Source organism: Fusarium redolens (genome assembly GCF_020744475.1).
Source record: "Fusarium redolens strain MPI-CAGE-AT-0023 chromosome Unknown BKA55scaffold_2, whole genome shotgun sequence".
Lineage (NCBI taxonomy): Eukaryota > Fungi > Ascomycota > Sordariomycetes > Hypocreales > Nectriaceae > Fusarium > Fusarium redolens.
In genome coordinates, this window is record NW_025763665.1 from 2847941 (window position 1) to 2865503 (window position 17563).

Here is a 17563-nt window from a genome sequence, read left to right on the forward strand (position 1 = left end):
AAGTCATCTGACATAACAAACTTCAACTCAACTTATCACAGCATGAATGTTGACAAAGAACTTGTTTGAGAATCTATGAGATAAAAGATAGTGCTGCTTGCGTTTAATAGTCCTAACCTTGAAACCGGGCGTGTGTTGATGCTCGCTCGATCCGACAAGATCAAGTATAAGGTTACAACCAAAAGTCAGTCGTCTGTCAAAGCTGGGATATCCTGGCTTACTTGCGAATATTACGGACAAGCAACATTTTACCTCCATCCACCGTGCAGCAGCCTGCAACTTCCCGCGTCACTGTTCATTCTCTCAAAGAGTGACTGATTCTCACCGCCAGCATGTGAGCCAATTTGTCCCAGATGACCCTGGTATCAATGACTGTAGCAAATCGTTGGCTTCAGAATCGTTTCTCAAGTTGAGAAACCTGGTACATGACCCTCATCATCTTTGATAGCTTGAACAAGGGCAAGCTGCATATACACGCGGCAGACACTTGCATGTCGGACACTCTGACATTGCCGGATACCATCATTCTAATGCCACTTGTTCATTCAATGACTGTGAAGACGATTGGATAAACGTCACTTTCAGTGAGATGTTTGTTTTGTGGAGGTCACAAGACCCTACCAAGCATGGATGTGGCAATCGTGAATTTCGTAAAGTGCCTGCAGCTTCCCGTCGGGGAGAGCACCTTCTGATCCGAGCAATGAATCAAACCCAAGGGTACTTTTATTGGTAGATATTAATTAGTGACAGTGTTCCCAGTGATGGCCAGCAAGGATGTAGTAGACCGTGCTTTGCTTGTAAGACAAGCTCCGTCACATATCACTTTCTGGGCATGTTAGCTATGGGCTCTGAAAGAAGGAGATATTAGGATGCAGGTTCTTTGTTCATCCACTTACATGGCTGAGCAGTATTATGGAAGCTGGTAGGATGCTATTTGATGTCAGAATGTCAAAGAAGACGTCCGCTTTACTGTATTGGGTCCGGAGGTTATAAGTAGTATGGTATTCCCCATGATGAGTCTCTTTGTCATCCGACATCATCTTGATTCTAATAAATAGTTAGTCACTGACCATGTCGCCCGGATCATCGCTCAATTGTCACCGTTCACCTTACATCTACCAATCTAGTCAAAATTGACCATACCCCCTATCTGCCTTTCAGACGTCAACATGACCATTTCCTCAGACCAGGTCCTAGATTCGAAAACTGTGTTTCCGCATAGTTATAGGGAAGGAGTTAAGTGCATTGGCTTCTCCAAGTCGCAAGGTCGCCCCTGTAACAGAGTCATTGGCGCCGCTAAAGTGAGGGAGCATGAGCACCTCATGAGCCGGTTGAATAGTGTTCCCTTGGAGCAGCGGGCTGACCATCCGCGCCTCGAAGAGGCAGTAAGGCTCCTTCTGTGCTTTACCCATAAGCACGCTGATTTTGATACGGAGCTAGAAGATGCTTCGCAGAAGTTTCGAGATGCAGCGGAGGCGGCGAAGGAAGCAGAGGCGGCCCGGGTCAAGGTATGTAACTGTCCTGTTCACCTTGTCGTGGTTGACTCTAACAAGAACCAGTGGGAGAAGCACACTCCCCAGAAGCGGCCTGGCATTCTTCGGAAGAGAGCAGTGCAGTTCGTCACTCCATCTCCACTGCCCGTGACTCGTCGTGGAGTTGATTTGGGCGAAGCATCTGCCGCGAACTCCGGGAAATCTGGGCACAGGCTTCAAGCTAGCGACATCCCTTCCGAGTCTGAGTCGGACTCGGAGGGCGATGGTAGCGACGATGATGATATTCATCCCCTAAAAGCTTGGAGACGCTATAAATCCAAGTGGGAGGCGCTGGAGAAATCTGGGCTGGAGAAAGGGGTCGTAAGTATCTGACTATGCTCTTGTTTCTACAACATGACTAACGATACCTTACTTTCAGTCTATCGTGCAGCAAGTCCCATGGCCTGTGGCTTCAGGCAAGCACCAAGACGTCAGCAAGGAAGCAGTCCTCGATTTCTTCAACAACGTTGCCGGTGACCCTGACAATGCCGACCGCGGGGTCATGTTCTCGCGTGAACGCATGCGCTGGCGTTCCAGTAACGTCAAGGACACCTTTGGTCGAGAAGTGTATCGAGGAATTATGAAAAGGGAAATGAAAATGATTTCCTCGGTGGCCAAGGTATATGAAAAGCGATACTCGGAGTAGTGTGGCTTGGTACTCAGTGGCAGTGGAGTACTTACTGATGGGTTTCTTTTCTTTGGACGGGTATTACAATAGGGCGGGCGGGAGGTCTGTTCAATGGGAGTCTGCGTTTCCTTTCCGACTATTGAAGCGGGCTCCCGTTTGGTGCTATTCCTACATCCGTAGCCAACAAAGATGAGTAGTCTTTAGAACTACTCAAATATGCCATCATTTCCACTTTTTCTATTCGATTTCTTGTCATTTTTTGTATGCCTGGCATCCTAGTTCCTCGACCATACTGTGAAGATGTCGAGCCAGAATATTTCCGAGAGTGACCCAACACTCGGCGATTCACTCGAGCAGGATGAGATCATGACAAATCCTGTTCCCGACGACAAAAAAGAAGAGAAAAAGACAGTACCTACTTTGGACCAAATTGCACCAAGATGTGTCATCAGTACCAGGCTCACGGCTCTGAACCCCCGCCTGACGAGCCAAGAGTCATTCTGCGAGCTACTCCAGTGGTGGTAAGTCATAGGAATATATACGTCTAGCCAGTGAAGCTGACATAAATCCTTACAGGAGAGACAGAATCATCGAGTCATTTGGCTTGCAGCTGACCGACTTTAACGTCGTCTTGGAAAAGCGTGAAAAACAAACCAACGCCAACGCAAAGATCATCGCGGAGATCGCTTTCACTGCGCAGGATAGATCCGGAAAAGATCTTGGTTACATTCACTTCATGAACAGCAGAGATGGTAAGGGCGGTGCCGTCACAATCGTCACCCGAGACGTGACTCTGCAGCCCAAGATGGTCCTGCCTGAAGTCGAGCCCCCCAAAGAACCTCGAGATGTTCGGTTCGCTCATCGTTCCGAACTCGGTTTGGGAAGAGCGGTTCTCAACTTTTTAGGAGCCGGTACAAACCATGCTGTCTCCTGCAGAGCGGGTGGTTACAAGTACAAGTTCGATTTCAACCCAGACGGCGAACTCAAGGCCACTCTGACAGCCATGAATGAAGACAAAATCAACGAGTTTCGACGATCGACAGTCCCTCAAGGCAGCCAGTATGTCCCATTTCGTCCGCATCCGAAAACAGATACTATCTTCACCATTGGTGGAGATAGTAACGGACCAGGGAGAGGCGGGCGAGGCAGATACATATTCCGCTCGAAAGTGACTCCAAGAGAGTTCAGCATGTGGTGCGAACCTATCTTGTTTCTACAGGAAGTCGATGATGATGGCATCGTAAAGACCGAGATGGGTGATCTGATCCTTGATGCCAAGTTCCGGGGCAAACTCTACCTTAAAGGTTTTCTCCTGAGTGAGACGAACCGCAGGAGCTATGCCAGCCTGTCGGAGAAGCAGCTCAGATACGGTTACAATATCCTCTACGGAACTCCAGATGAGAAGAGGAAGCACATGAGTTCGCTTGAGGAAGAGTGCCAAGCTATCATGTCCATCTAGGATCTGGCGTTGAAGCAGAAACCTCATCTTGTGGTACACCTCAGCAACTTGCTCAACGATTGGAGCTGGGGAGATGCTGAGATGGCATCGCAGTTCATCAAGAAAGACACCGTTTTTCTTCTCGGAGATCATCTATTTCTTGATCGTGCAAAGTGGTATCGTCCCACTAGCTCAAGACTGGTATGTCCTCCTTGCTAAGGCTTTCCGCTTGGTATGTACTAGCATTCTCTGGATAGGACCCCGAATGCAAAGACAATCTTCCGAATTTTGGTCGACAGGCAGTAGAATTGCGAGATTCATACTGGTCCATCTTGAAGCCCTACAACACGATCGATAGAAAAGTGTACGACCTGATTCCACAATTCCTTATAGAAGAGTCAGTTTCTCCAGACAAGACTCCAATCTCCTTATTCGTCGGCAAGGCTCTTCAATCCTGCCTATTTGCATGCGAACACACAGAAACCCTCCGCGCCATGTTTTTTATAGGACTATGTTTTCCTTCTTGGGATATTCTCGTAGAAGAAGATGTCGTCCGAATACCCAACAGATGGCTTGATGAGTGCGAATTGAGGCAGAGAAATGACAGCTTCAGAGATGCACCACTAGTATATTTGATGGCGACAGCTTCGAGTCTCCTGTTTCAGTACGTTCTCGACCAGCTCGTCATTGACGAGGAATCTTGTGCCCAACACAAAGCCATTGCTAGACAGAGAATGATAGACTATGCGCAAGAGGAGACACACTCTGAGATGTTGAATCTGAACTTTGAACCAGGTTCAGGAGTCAACTGCGCCAATGTCTCCTGGAAGACTTTGATTCCTCCTGAGAGTGGTTCGAACTATCATGTCCAACTGCACCAGACATCAACATGTTCGGGTCTCCAGGAGGCTCTTCTCGTTCGAGACAGTTAGTCCATTCCATCCCTTTCCTTTCACTAATACGACAAAAGCTAACAAATATATAGTCCTCCCGGAGTCTCCAACTTGCATCAACGACACATGCCACATCTCGGAGGTGGTTATCACAGAGGAGTTCAGACGATACTGCATCAGAGATTGCCTTTTGGGGCAAGAGTATTTTGGCATCGTCTATAACCCCGATGATCCTCTATCCATTCCCCTCATCACAAGTACTTTCACAGTACCGCTGGATGTGAGCAATACCGATGATCATGATGTAGAGATGACATTGGAGGGACCCGAAGATCAGCAAAGCCAGCCATCTTTTTGAACGCCACCAATCGCTCACTTCTATCTGCACTACAGATTTCTTCGTAGTCAAGGTATAGACAAAAGATCTTGAGGGTTATATACGACCCAGGCTGGGGAAGCAAGGAACTTGGGACGTTTACTCTAAACGACAAAAGACTTAGGTAAGTTTAGTATAACTCAGTGGGCCTTTAGACTAATTCATTTTAGCACCTTGGTTATGGTTAGAGCTTTTCTTACTCTCTAGGGTCAGGGTATTTTGACCTCAGTCATAGACAGGCGTGGACAGAGCTTTGGTGAGATTAGGGAGGTTGGGTGATGGCAACGGTATAGACAAAAGGGGTATTTCTAGAAGATCTTTGTAGGATCTTGGCAAGAAATATCAAGGTAAGAAAGAAGGTTGGAGATAAAGGATTCATTCGTTCTCACATGCGTTTGGAGCATCCTCAAAATGTCCATTAATAGGACATAAAGGCATCAAGCCTCAAAGCCTTTCCAGCCTTTTAATTTACAGTACGAGTTGTCAAAGTAAGGTTTCCGGGTGAACACCATCGTACTTAAGTCTAAAGGTATCACGAAGGAAACATTAGAGAAGGCAGAGATGGTCCAACAACACGTCTCCAGATTAACTACATATCATATCCTATCCTAAACTATCTCTTCTCCTCCAATATACCGTGATATAAGCCAAGAGATTAATATATACATTAGAAGTGAAGATAAGGAATAACAAACCACCCTCTTCCGCGACATTAAATACCCCAAGATAAGCATCCTCCCAATTTTACCTCGCCATGTCCTGCAAAGGAGCGTATATATGCGATTCCAACGACTCGCGATGAATTAAAAAGTCTGTGCCCTGCTCCCAGGGACAACTGGGTTTTAAGAGAAGTCAAGGGGGTAAAAAGAATAAAACAAGAACCAATCCGGCGGCGCTATTGGGCTTTGAGTTAATTGACTCATGCTTTTTAGATGAGAGCGACGGCACCGAGGATACCAGCCACGAAGGCAAAGACGGGAGCCTTGTTGGCGGCAGCAGCGCCAGTAGCGACGGGTTTAGGGGCGATGGTGGGAGTGGCAGGGACGGTGACCTCAGGCTGAGTGACGACCTCGGTCTCAGGAGCCTGGACAGTGGTGGGCTGAGGAGCGACAGTCTCGTAGACGGTACCGCCACCAACGGTATGGTAAACCTTGGAGTACTGGGTGACGACCTCGCCCTTGCCAATGGTCTTGACGATGGTCTCGATGGCGGGCACGGTGGTGGCAACCTTCTCAACGATGACGGAAGTGGAGGTGTAAACGTTGGTGATAACCTCACCCTCAACGGTCTTGGTGACAGTGACGGGATAGACCTCGTACTTGGTGTGGTAGACAACATCTGTCTCGTGCTTGGTGACATCGGGCTGCTTCACCTGGTCGTAGACGGTAGTGTGGACCTTCTCGACAACGTACTCGGTAGAGGTGTAGACCTTGGTGATGACCTCTCCAGCAATAGTGTTGGTGACAGTGACTGGGTAGACATTGGTCTTGGTGTGGTAGACAACATCTGTCTCGTGCTTGGTAACATCGGGTTGCTTGACGTGCTCGTAGTCAGTGGACTTGACGACCTCCTCGATGACGCTGGTGGTTGTATATGTCTGGGTGACAACCTCACCGGCGATGGTCTTGGTGACTGTCACGGGGCAGACAGTAGTTCGTGTCTTATAAACAACATCTGTCTCGTGCTTGGTAACATCGGGTTGCTTGACGTGCTCGTAGTCAGTGGACTTGACGACCTCCTCGATGACGCTGGTGGTTGTATATGTCTGGGTGACAACCTCACCGGCGATGGTCTTGGTGACTGTCACGGGGCAGACAGTAGTTCGTGTCTTATAAACAACATCTGTCTCGTGCTTGGTAACATCGGGTTGCTTGACGTGCTCGTAGTCAGTGGACTTGACGACCTCCTCGATGACGCTGGTGGTTGTATATGTCTGAGTGATAACCTCACCGGCGATGGTCTTGGTGACTGTCACGGGGCAGACAGTAGTTCGTGTCTTATAAATAACATCTGTCTCGTGCTTGGTAACATCAGGCTGCTTAACGTGCTCATAGTCGGTAGACTTGACAACGTCGTAGATGATGCTGGTGGTCGTGTAGACCTCGGTGATGACCTCTCCAGCAACAGTCTTGGTCTGGGTTATAGGGCACACTGTTGTTCGTGTCTTATAAACAACATCTGTCTCGTGCTTGGTAACATCAGGCTGCTTAACGTGCTTATAGTCGGTAGACTTGACAACGTCGTAGATGATGCTGGTGGTCGTGTAGACCTCGGTGATGACCTCTCCAGCAACAGTCTTGGTCTGGGTCACAGGGCACACTGTTGTTCTGGTAACGTAGTCAACATCAGTGTAGTGCTTGGTGACATCAGGCTCCTTGACTGTGACATCGACAGTCTTGGTCTCAGCAACAACGAGTGTTGAGGTTGTGAGCTTTGTCTCACAGTAGGTGCTGTATCTGGTTAGCATTCTGCAGTCTCTTGATAGGCTCTGAAAAACTCACGTTCCCTCCTTGTAATGAGTGTAGGTGACAGGGCAGACGGTGGTAGTGGTGTAGGTCACAGCGACCTCCTTAACCTCGTGCTCGTAGCCGCCCTTCTCTCCGTATCCTTCATCTTGTCCGTACTCGTTCTCGCCAGTCTCGTAGTCTTTTCCGCTCTCAGAGTCTGGGCTCTCATACTCATCTCCTCCTCGTCGGATGTTGTTAGCCAGGGCCGAGGTGGCCAAGACCAGAAGAGCAGCACCGAACTTCATGATGAAGAAGGTTGAGAGGATTTGTGATATCAACGAAGGTGTTATAAAGCGAGTGCAAGCTGTGAGCAAGCGATGGTGGTTTGATTGAGCGAAGGTAGAAGTAACCTGAACGAGTTGGTTACTTGTGTATACACAAATCCAATCAAGGCTGATCGGGAAGTGAGAGAGGCTGAGAGATGGATGTAAGAGATGGAAGGAAAACGAGAGAAGGTTGCAGGCTTATATCTGTAACTTGTCGAACCAGACCTGCCTTAAGATGAGAGAGGTTGGTCGAGTTGGCCTTGACAACCTCCAAATTTTCCAGGCTAGGTCACCCCAGAGACTTCACTTCTCCCAACTCTACCCTCGGGTGCATTAATCTGACTCTACCTGCGAGGGGACGATAATCATCATGAGGGAGGGGTGTGAATATTGGCAAGATGTGATACGGACATCGTGAGTCCAACCACTATCAGAGGGATCAAAGGATGTGGCTGGAGCTCACTGGAGCAACCGTGATGCATGAGGGATGCAATCGAGAGGACTAGCTGGCTAGCAATCGGCTGGGAAAGGCAATAGGTTTCCTACAGTGGGAACCTGGGTCGACGGTGAACCAAGACGTGATGTCAATATCATGCACGGAGGTCAGCGATACTGTGTTGGTTAATGGCCAAGACAATTAGGAGCTCCTTTGCGTAAGGTTTCGAAAGCTCCCCCTAGCTAGGCAGATCCGCAACAGCAGGGCCGAAATGTCGGCCTCCCTCCAAGCTCAACAAAAGATCCTGCCCTTCTCAGTGAGTGAGGCTACCAGGTTGTCAGGTTGTGTAAGGCCAGGCCGTATTGACCCGCTTGGTTTAGCCATTCACTTAATCAATTGATCACTAGATCAGCCTGCATTCAGTCTGGGGAACCTAGTAAGACGGGAGACGGCATGAGCAGCTAGAATAAGACCTGGATACGAAGGGAACCCGCGATATCTTTGTGTAAAAGACAGCAAATAGCGGGAATGGGGACTGCATCTCAACGGAACCGCGTAGCACTCGGTGACCTACAGCGGGGGGAAGGACAAGCTAGCTCAGAGGAAAGCAACTCGTAAACAAAAGAGGTGGAAACAATGCAACTCGGGCTGGATGACAACATCAGCCAGCTTTGACGATGCAGTTGAGCCAAACTCATTCTGCCAATATGCACCTAGCAAAGTATACGGTAACCGAGGCTGAACTATACCACAGCACGGTATGAGCGGTTTGTTGTCGATGCAAACTGCAGGGCCGGTCACTCCGTTGGAGTTTGATACGCAGTAAATCGGCATCTTGGACGTTTAGTGCCCAGCAGCAGCCAACAAACTCTCGAGCCTCTTGGAGCCAGGGCAGTCTGTCGTGAAGGTCCAGGAACGCAGCATCGCTACGTGGACGGGAGACTTGGCGCCATACCAGCCATGACACAACAAAGATGCGGAAACCTGCTTGTCGTGATAGCAAAAGGGCACGAGTAAGGTGGTTGTGATTAGCATTGTAACCATAGAGATAACTGTAAGGTTAAGGTAGGGTGAGCAGAGGCAGTATGTAATGTCAGCAAGCCTCATGAGGAGAGTTTTCGCTTAACAAGCAGAGACGCCTTGCTTGAGATGGCTAGTGAGGATCGTCCACCCCATGTACATGTCGCCAATCGACGATTTGCTCGTGATAGTGAGGCCAAAGAAGTGCCTTGGTTTCGGGGAGTGGGGTACCCCAAGCGTCTTAGTTGGAGTCTCCGGGGATTTGTTAGTGAATATTCCCGTTGTAAATATGGCATTGTTCTGTTGTGACTGCCCAGACTTGGCAGCCGGATCAATGGGCCGAGAAAGAGGCGGTCGGGATAAAGAAATGGCTTGGGTTTTCTGTGTCATCTTTTCCAATATAGGAATTGGCGAGCGGAGTGGCCAGAGAACCTTGAGCATATCGACCATCATAACCGTGCTGATACAAGCCACATGTGGTTGCTCTGGCGCATGGCTGTTGTGTTAATCGAGACTCCCGGAGGTCGGGGAGCAAACTCGATAAACAAATCCATGGCTGGATATTGATTGAAGGGCTAGAAGCTCACGATACACGACTTGGAGAAAAGAGAACTGGCGGGGACTTTGAAACTGGTCTCGCGATGGCCGGGTTCTCCGCGGTCACGGTCACGGTCACGACCATGTGGTTCAGAGGTCGGACGGCGAAGAAATCGAATGCGGGCGCCTTTTGCAAGCGAAACACAGCATTTTCGCCGATTACTGGGCTATTACGAGATAGAACTGCGGGTCGGAACCAATGGACATGTCAGGTCTGACAGAGCACGAGCACCAAGTTTGATAGCACAGCATGAATGAATGCACTCAAGAGCTGCAGCCACCACGTCTTGTGCTTGTGAAAGCCTGTTTTGTTCTCTCATCTGCCTGGTGCATCAGGCAGGGAGGAGGATGAGCTGTTGGCCATGGATTCAGTGGTTTTCTTCCCTCTTCCCTGGATGAATCAATTAATCCATGCCAACAAGGGATGGATGGAGGTCAATGTCGCATCATAACATGATCCCTAGCGTATCGGTCCCGTGTCACTAGCGCGCACCATAATGAGACGAAACAACCAATGCTGAGCTAGATGCCGCCATGGCTGTCTCGGCGTGCTGTAGTGGTGTGGAGGGATAGGGCGTTGAATACGAGAGAATGCTTCCCTTGGAGGGATTCAGTTTTCTGAGTTAACAAGAGGTAACTGTTAGGTTGTGGTGGTGGTAGCCTGAGGAACTGAACACCACCTGGCTCACTAATGGCCCAATAACGGGCAACTACTAACCCACCTGACTGTTGCCAGTATGAGTGGTAATTTCATCATTCAATGTAACTATATCTCAAGGTCTTTGATTCAAAATCTTCCAAATAACAAAAAGCACCGACAGTAGTTAAGAGAGAAAGAGTTACAGGTAAAGACATGGTCTACTTAGTTTCGGCATTTCGCAGCTCTCAACCCGTACGTGCATGACGCCAAATCAGCCATGATCCAAGACTGACGAACCAGCCACCGCTGTTCAACTCAGTTATCTGCAGTAAGAAAAATATCGAACTGATGCTCTGTGTCTTTGCACACTCAAGTTATACCACGCTAGCAACTGGAGGGTGAACATATATCCTCTCCGGGAATGGTTGCCACGAGGATGAGGCCTTCATGACATCAGATATGAAGAATATCTTAAAGATCTAAGCTGCTATGACTTAAGCTTGGACAATTCAGCGAAACCGATTTACAATACGAAACAAACTAATCAAGATCATGGCAGGTTGCATGGCAATCAAAGTGCATTGTAGCAGAAGGACTCACTAAAGAGCTGTACCTAGATTGGCGCTCTTCGTATCCTATCCGGGTGGTGTGGTCACTGTTGTAGTCTCTTCTGCGATATCAGCCACATCTTGTAGCCTCACCAGTTGCTAATACAACCTCGATACCGCTATTGCAACTCTTCGAAATCGAAGAAAGTCAATCCCGTTCTATCCGGGTCAAGATTAGCGGGGAGCTCTCAGGCCAAGGATAGCTGAGCATAGCCAAGCACGTTACTAACAAGTTTACTGTATTTCTTCCAACTCTTGGACCTTCACTTGACTTTGACTTTCGTGTCCGCTTGTATCCCAACAGCACGTGTGGGTGTGCCCACTCTGTCGATTAGTAGATAGAGCTACTGCAGTGAGAGCTCAAGTTGTTGTGCTCCAGAGACTCATCATTGGCTGGTCTCACATGCCATGCTTTCTTTTCCCCTCCCTCTATGCAACTAGTAAATCAGGCACAGCTGAGCTGTGTGTACCTTACAGCAGGACGAGAGCACAGACGGAACAGCTCAGGCGTTGTTGTGTTGTATCTGTGCTGCGCTGTGATAGCTGATCATGTCTCATCACTTGCAGTATGCAAAGACAAGAGGGACATTGTGAGGCCCTGAATTGGACAGAGAGAGCATCCCTTAAGCACTGTATCACTCAAAAACAATAGAGTTGATCGCCCTAAGACAAGACCCAGTCGTATCATGACTCCTCATGCAAGGTCATGCAGGCTCCACCAATGGTCAACCTCGTCACTTTCTGATATCCATCCCTCCACAGTGAACCCATAGTCATATTAAAACGAAACAAAACGATTTGATGAATTATATCTTTTAGAGTTATAGTATCAGCATAAGGCTTCAAGCTTATTTCCCTCAAGTCTCAAACGTCATGACTTTTTTACCTTTTCCCGGCCCCTTGTCAGCTTCCCTCTTTCGTTGTCTCCGCCCTTGTATTAAGCTGTTGTCGAGGAAATGTCACCAATGTTTGCTACCTTGCTAAACATTAGGTAAAAAAATTTCGCTGACTCTATCTCCCACCGCTGTGCATGCCTCCCGTAGGACCAAGAGCTTCTTACTTCTCTGCTTCTTTCGGTAGTTTCCGTTCCGAGAAATGGTTGCGCTTTGGACCCCAATGTAAAAGCAAACCTCGTGTTGGTGTTAGCAATGAATAAACGCACCAAGTGCAGCAGACTTACACAGAGCAAGGATATGAACTAGCTGCACGTGGAAACTTGTTACTGCATAACCACATGGCCGTAAGAAAATAGTTGATTTACATGGGTAGTTTAAAACTGGGCAAGGACTCATCACGATTGACTATGGGTAAATGGCCTGTATTCTGCTTACAATATGCATGCCTGCCTTACCACCCATTGAACAGCATCAGAAAACTCGTGATGTATGCATATCCAAGGCTTAGCAAAGCCCTACAGCCTGGGCGTTGTCATAAACTTGACTGACTTGCTAAGAAGTACTCAAACTTCTGGTCGGATGTTACCCTATTGGACCTCCTACACACCTGTGCATCTTGATGCTTCCTCGCTGGTGAGCTTCCAGCACATCAAAGAACATCCTTGGTTTCTCGACGTTTCATTGGAAATTTTACTTCAATTACGTCTTCCACCGGAATCACCTTAGCCATGACTTTATGTCCATATATTCGGGTCATATTCCACCCTGCTCAATATCACCTCTCCAGGGTAACCATCCTCCACCTTCTGTGCTACTCTATGTGTGAACCTCATGACCATAATTTTGGTATCATTTTGCTGTCTTGTATTCATAAGCCATCGCCATGCCATATCATGAGACAAATGCAATCTTAGGCTTCCATCATGTTTTCCAACCACAAACATATCGCTTTTAAACCCAGTGCATATTGAAGCTTTCAAGCCACAACCACTAAGGTAACATCCTCAGTAGCAAACCACACCAATCAGACAACACCCCTTAAGCCTTGAGAATCTTCTTCAGCTCCTCAACAACAGCATCACCAACCTCCTTTGTGGTAGCGTTACCACCCAGGTCCTTCGTGCGCAGACCACCATCCAGAGCCACACGGACAGCCTCCTCGACAGCCTTGGCCTCCTCAGGCAGGTTGAGAGAGTATCGGAGGAGCATGGCAACGGACAGGATCGTACCGATGGGGTTAACAATACCCTTGCCAGAGATATCAGGGGCGGAACCTAGTTAACTCAATCAACTTTCCAAATTCAACAGAACAGGAGAATAAGAGATCACTCACCGTGGATGGGCTCGTAGATACCGTTACATTTGCCCTTTCCATCAGGAATACCGCTCAGGCTAGCACTGGGCAGAAGGCCAATGCTACCAGGGATAACACTAGCCTCATCACTGATGATATCACCAAACAGGTTGCTCGTCACAACGACACCGTTAAGGCCAGTAGGGTTCTTCACCATGATCATAGCAGCACTATCAATCAACTGGTGCTCGACCTTGAGATCAGGGAACTCCTTCTCAAACGTCTCCGACATGACCTTTCGCCACAGGCGACTTGTCGCAAGCACATTAGCCTTGTCAAGAGACCACACCTTCTTATCACCGCGACCACGGGCAAGGAATCCAGCCAGACGGGCAACACGCTCAACCTCAGCACGGGAGTAAGGTTCAGTGTCCCATGCTGAGCCGGAACCATCGTCCTCCTTGCGCTCGCCAAAGTAAATACCACCTGTGAGTTCACGGACAATGACAAAGTCTGTGCCGCGGCATACGGAGGCCTTGAGGGGAGAGGCGTCGACCAGAGAGTCGGAAGCGAAGAAACAAGGTCGCAGGTTGCCGTATGTGCCCATCTCCTTGCGAAGCTTCAGAAGGCCTTGCTCGGGTCGGACAGCGCCGGTGCCCCATTCGGGGCCGCCGATTGAGCCGAGGAGGACGGCGTCGGCGCCCTTTGCGGCGGCGAGGGTCTCGTCGGTGAGAGGGGTACCGTTGGCATCGATGGAGCACTGAGAGAGAATGTCAGCTCTGGGTGTGTGCATGCAATGTGAGCTCAGGACTTACACCACCCATGAGATGGTTCTGGAGGTTGAACTTGCCAACGCTGGGCTTGTTCTCCTCAAGAGTCTTGAGAACCTGATTGACTAGTTAGTCATTGCGCTCTTTCCGTGAGCTGTCGCACATGTTTTTCTTACCCGAATGCCCTCAGCAACAACCTGTTCGTAGTTAGCAGACGTACGAGCTTTCAGCTCTAAAGCGACATACCTCGGGACCGCAGTGGTCACCAGCCAGCACGACAATGTTGTGTTCCGCCATTTTGAATTGTACTTGAAGCTGTTGAGTTAATTGATAAAGAGAGGAAAAAGAAGAGAAAGAGAAGAATCGACTGTTGGAGCTTGTTTTCTGAACCTCCGTTGCTGCCCCGCATCACCAACATTCTTCCCCGCCATTCCGAGATCGGAGGGCATAAGCTCCGCAGGCCAGCTCTTGATTGAGTGGCCCGCTCGGGCCTTACGGCAGAGCTAATGGAAGTGGGCATTCACGGCATTGGCCAACGAGAGAAGAGGTCAAGATCATTTTGGGTAGTAATCGGAAGCTCTGGAGTTCTCCATGTTTCGAAGACTCGATCATAGCTAAGATTCCTGACTATTCCTGTTGTAACTGTCACACGCGTGGACTATTTGTTTGCCGTGTTAGCTCCTACACAACCCCGATGCATGTGCTCACTTAGGTCCTCTTCTAAACATCTGCGGATTGTTCAGCCCTGCATGTAGTATTTTTGTCTGAAATGCCAATGTTTATGTACTCGATCAAAAGCATGCCGTTATCCAGTACTCCTGTCATCCAGTCTACTCCTTCAAGAAATGCTCATACAACCTGTTGCCTTATCGAAACGCCCTAAATGATTTGCTCGCCAATGGAGACGCTACAGGTACAGCTCCCGTCAAGCTTCCACGTCCCGTATCTCGCATCCGGCCTCCTCGCATGTTCGGTGTGTTAGCACAGAATGAGCAGATATATACTCTTGGTCGAGTCCTGAGGTTGAGATTGATACACTTTCCGTGGAGCCACATTTCACAGGACTCGCTATATTGGGTGTCAGCTCCGTTCATGTTAAACCGTCAACAGTCATTTGCTCTGGCGGCTAGAAGCTGGGCAAAACTTACCACTGGATCATGAAGCCGTCCCCCTCGTCAGCCCCCTTTCGGCTACAGAGACATCTAACGTGTCTGTCTGTTATAAGGCTTGACTCGGTAAGGGTCGACGGCGAGTTGCTATCACCTCGAAAAGGACCAAAGTGGCCGCCTTGGAACGAACGGTGTTGTCCTCCTTGTCCCATTGGATTTGATCGCTTTCTTCGATCTTCCATGACCTTACGAAGCTCGCTGGCAGCATCTCCGATCTTGTCCTTGCGCTCATACATCATCGTCTCATTCTCGCTGTCTGCATCATGTTGCGATCCTCCTATAGTATCATGTATACTACTCGTGCTTCTGTCGCTAACACTACGTCGTGAAGAGTGAAAGATGGACCCAACTGGTCTCAGGGGATCAGGTAACGCAAAGGACGCATTGAACGAGTTGTTCCTGCTAGGAATAATTATGGGCTCGTCGTCAGAGGATGATTCGTCATCGTCAGAAGGACCCAACTCTCGCGGTGTTCGACTCCTATCTCGAATGAGTCCCGGATGATTAGCACTGGGCTCCCAGTCCCACTCATTAGGTACGATCGTTGTCTCTGCGCGGGCTCTGCCCCTCGAGTCGATGGTGAATTTCACAGCTGTTCGAGTGGGTTGGTGTTGAAGTGCTGGCCCTTCAGGGATAGAGGCCAAGCCTGAAAGACGGTGCTGGCTCTTCATTGGAGACAGTCTTCCAGTTGGTTTGGCTATAGGCCGGTTGGGGGGTGCACTGTCGCTATTGGACCCGTTGCTGGCTTGTGAGACTGGCCGGGCCGGTGCAAGTTTGGGTAGCACAGGTCGGTTCTGCGGCTGGGCTCTTTTGCCACGGTTCTCGCTAAAACTCCTACCCATTCCAGGTCGAGGGTTTGCCTTGACGGGGGATGGTGCAAGTGCACGATCCGGTACCTTAGTAGCCCTCAAGTCCTTCATGCTCGTTGATTGCCGGATGTTTTCACCTAGAGGTGTTCTTGACCTCGATTGGAAAATCGTGGCTTCAGCGGAGCCAGCCTGTGTCACTGGGATGAGAGCAGGGTTATCCAAAACAGAATTGTGTGGAGGTTCAAACAGCAATCCGGGGTTTACTCCATTCATGGACTGTCCAAGTCCAAAAGGGTCATCTAGAGGAGCGGAAAGGGCAGCAGACATGGCAGCGCTTGCTGCAGTTGTAGCAGATGCCGAGCTCATAGGCTTCGGGGCAAGAGGACGGTCACGTTGCATTGTTTGCATTGGATCTGAACCTGCTGAAGCGAAAGGTGCATTAGGGTCTTGAAAGAGTGGCACCTCGCTGTTCCAGTCAAAGGAACCTGTGTGGCGGTGATGACCATGCTGAACAGGCGTTGTCTGAAAGACATTGGAAGGCGATGCACTAAAGTCAAAGTCCATACCCATTGAAGGATCCCAGAAAGTGTTGGGTGTGGCAGCAGGTGCTGTCATGGGATATGCAAACATGTCACCAGAGGAAGCCATCAAGGCAGCAATATCATGTTGCTGTTGTTGTTGAGAGTTGCCAGTAAAGTCGGGCTGGCCGAAGTACTGATCATTTTGCATATTGAGCTTGTCGGCGAGCTTCCGCGCTCCCCTACGTCCAGTGGGCGGGGGTGTCGCTGTCTGCGAAGGCTCTTCACCCTGAACTCCGGCTTTCCTAGCCTTCTTGGAGGATTGAGGGTGCTTGGCCGGATCAGGACTGGGCAGGGGCGTTGTATCGGTTATATATTCTTGGGGTACGGTTACTGAGTTCGGGGACGAGGCCAAGCGACGTGAGGGCTCGACCGGCGGCAGTGGTAGATTTCGGTTGGAGAAGTGATTCACATGAGTTGCAATTTCAGCAGCAAAAGTGTCGGTGGATAGTAGCCTCTTGTGCTTGCTAGAAGGCGTGTCGGCACGAAAGTCAACGAAAGAATTTTGAGATCCACGGAGGTTTCCAGGAGTCGAGTTGAACACGGAATATTCTTCAGCAAAATGCGGAGTCCAACCCCCGGCGTCGGTGACTGAACCTTGCCCGGGTTTGGGGGTTTCGAAAACGGGACTGGAAAAGGCGTCGGAGATAGGTGTTTCTGCAGAAGTTGGAGGGCGGTAGCTCGAATTGGCAAAACTGTACAACCCCGGATTGGTCAGTGAATTTGATACGGATGCCATGTTGATGATAGAACTGTTGATGATAAGGGGAAGAATTGGGCAATGTTGTGAATTGAGCTTGCCTTGAAGCCAGTTGATCCCCGCTCATAGCAACTCTAATTGCTTATCATAAAGGCCAGCTCAGTTGCAGGCCGAGGGGATGCTTCGAGTTCGAGGTTGGTGATGTGCACGGTCGGTCACGTTGCCGTAGTAGAGCACTAGCAGGAGCTAAAGTTTATGCAAAAGACTGAAGAATCGAACTGAAAGATATTTGAAATAAGAAAACAAGGTTGAAAGATTGCAGTTCGTTGATCGAGATTGTGTAAGGTAGAATGTCGAGCTCGGCGTGGGCAGGCTGTGACGGGTAGAGAGAGATAGAGAGAGAAAG

General features: G+C 49.2%; 4 protein-coding genes across 4 annotated transcripts; 2 read left to right on the top strand and 2 right to left on the bottom strand.

Moving 5' to 3' along the window:
* Window positions 1-1169: 1169 nt before the first annotated feature.
* BKA55DRAFT_605618 (uncharacterized protein) lies at window positions 1170-2253 on the top strand (the record flags this gene model as incomplete). The annotated part of the gene is made up of 3 exons (XM_046196587.1): window positions 1170-1508; window positions 1560-1853; window positions 1912-2253. 3 exons carry the CDS (start codon window positions 1170-1172, stop codon window positions 2176-2178), a joined length of 900 nt encoding a protein of 299 aa, XP_046055356.1. The 3' UTR covers window positions 2179-2253.
* A 207-nt stretch (window positions 2254-2460) lies between these two features.
* BKA55DRAFT_500284 (uncharacterized protein) lies at window positions 2461-4849 on the top strand (the record flags this gene model as incomplete). Its single annotated transcript, XM_046186740.1, has 5 exons — window positions 2461-2681; window positions 2737-3609; window positions 3773-3830; window positions 3856-4525; window positions 4584-4849. 5 exons carry the CDS (start codon window positions 2461-2463, stop codon window positions 4847-4849), a joined length of 2088 nt encoding a protein of 695 aa, XP_046055357.1.
* A 946-nt stretch (window positions 4850-5795) lies between these two features.
* BKA55DRAFT_589915 (uncharacterized protein) lies at window positions 5796-7619 on the bottom strand (the record flags this gene model as incomplete). The annotated part of the gene is made up of 3 exons (XM_046195014.1): window positions 5796-6980; window positions 7149-7335; window positions 7369-7619. The coding sequence occupies 3 exons, from the start codon at window positions 7617-7619 to the stop codon at window positions 5796-5798; spliced, it is 1623 nt and encodes a 540-aa protein (XP_046055358.1).
* Window positions 7620-12875: 5256 nt separating this feature from the next.
* BKA55DRAFT_589916 (uncharacterized protein) lies at window positions 12876-17196 on the bottom strand (the record flags this gene model as incomplete). The annotated part of the gene is made up of 6 exons (XM_046195015.1): window positions 12876-13111; window positions 13171-13339; window positions 13427-13910; window positions 13947-14026; window positions 14906-14969; window positions 15050-17196. 6 exons carry the CDS (start codon window positions 17194-17196, stop codon window positions 12876-12878), a joined length of 3180 nt encoding a protein of 1059 aa, XP_046055359.1.
* Window positions 17197-17563: the final 367 nt, after the last annotated feature.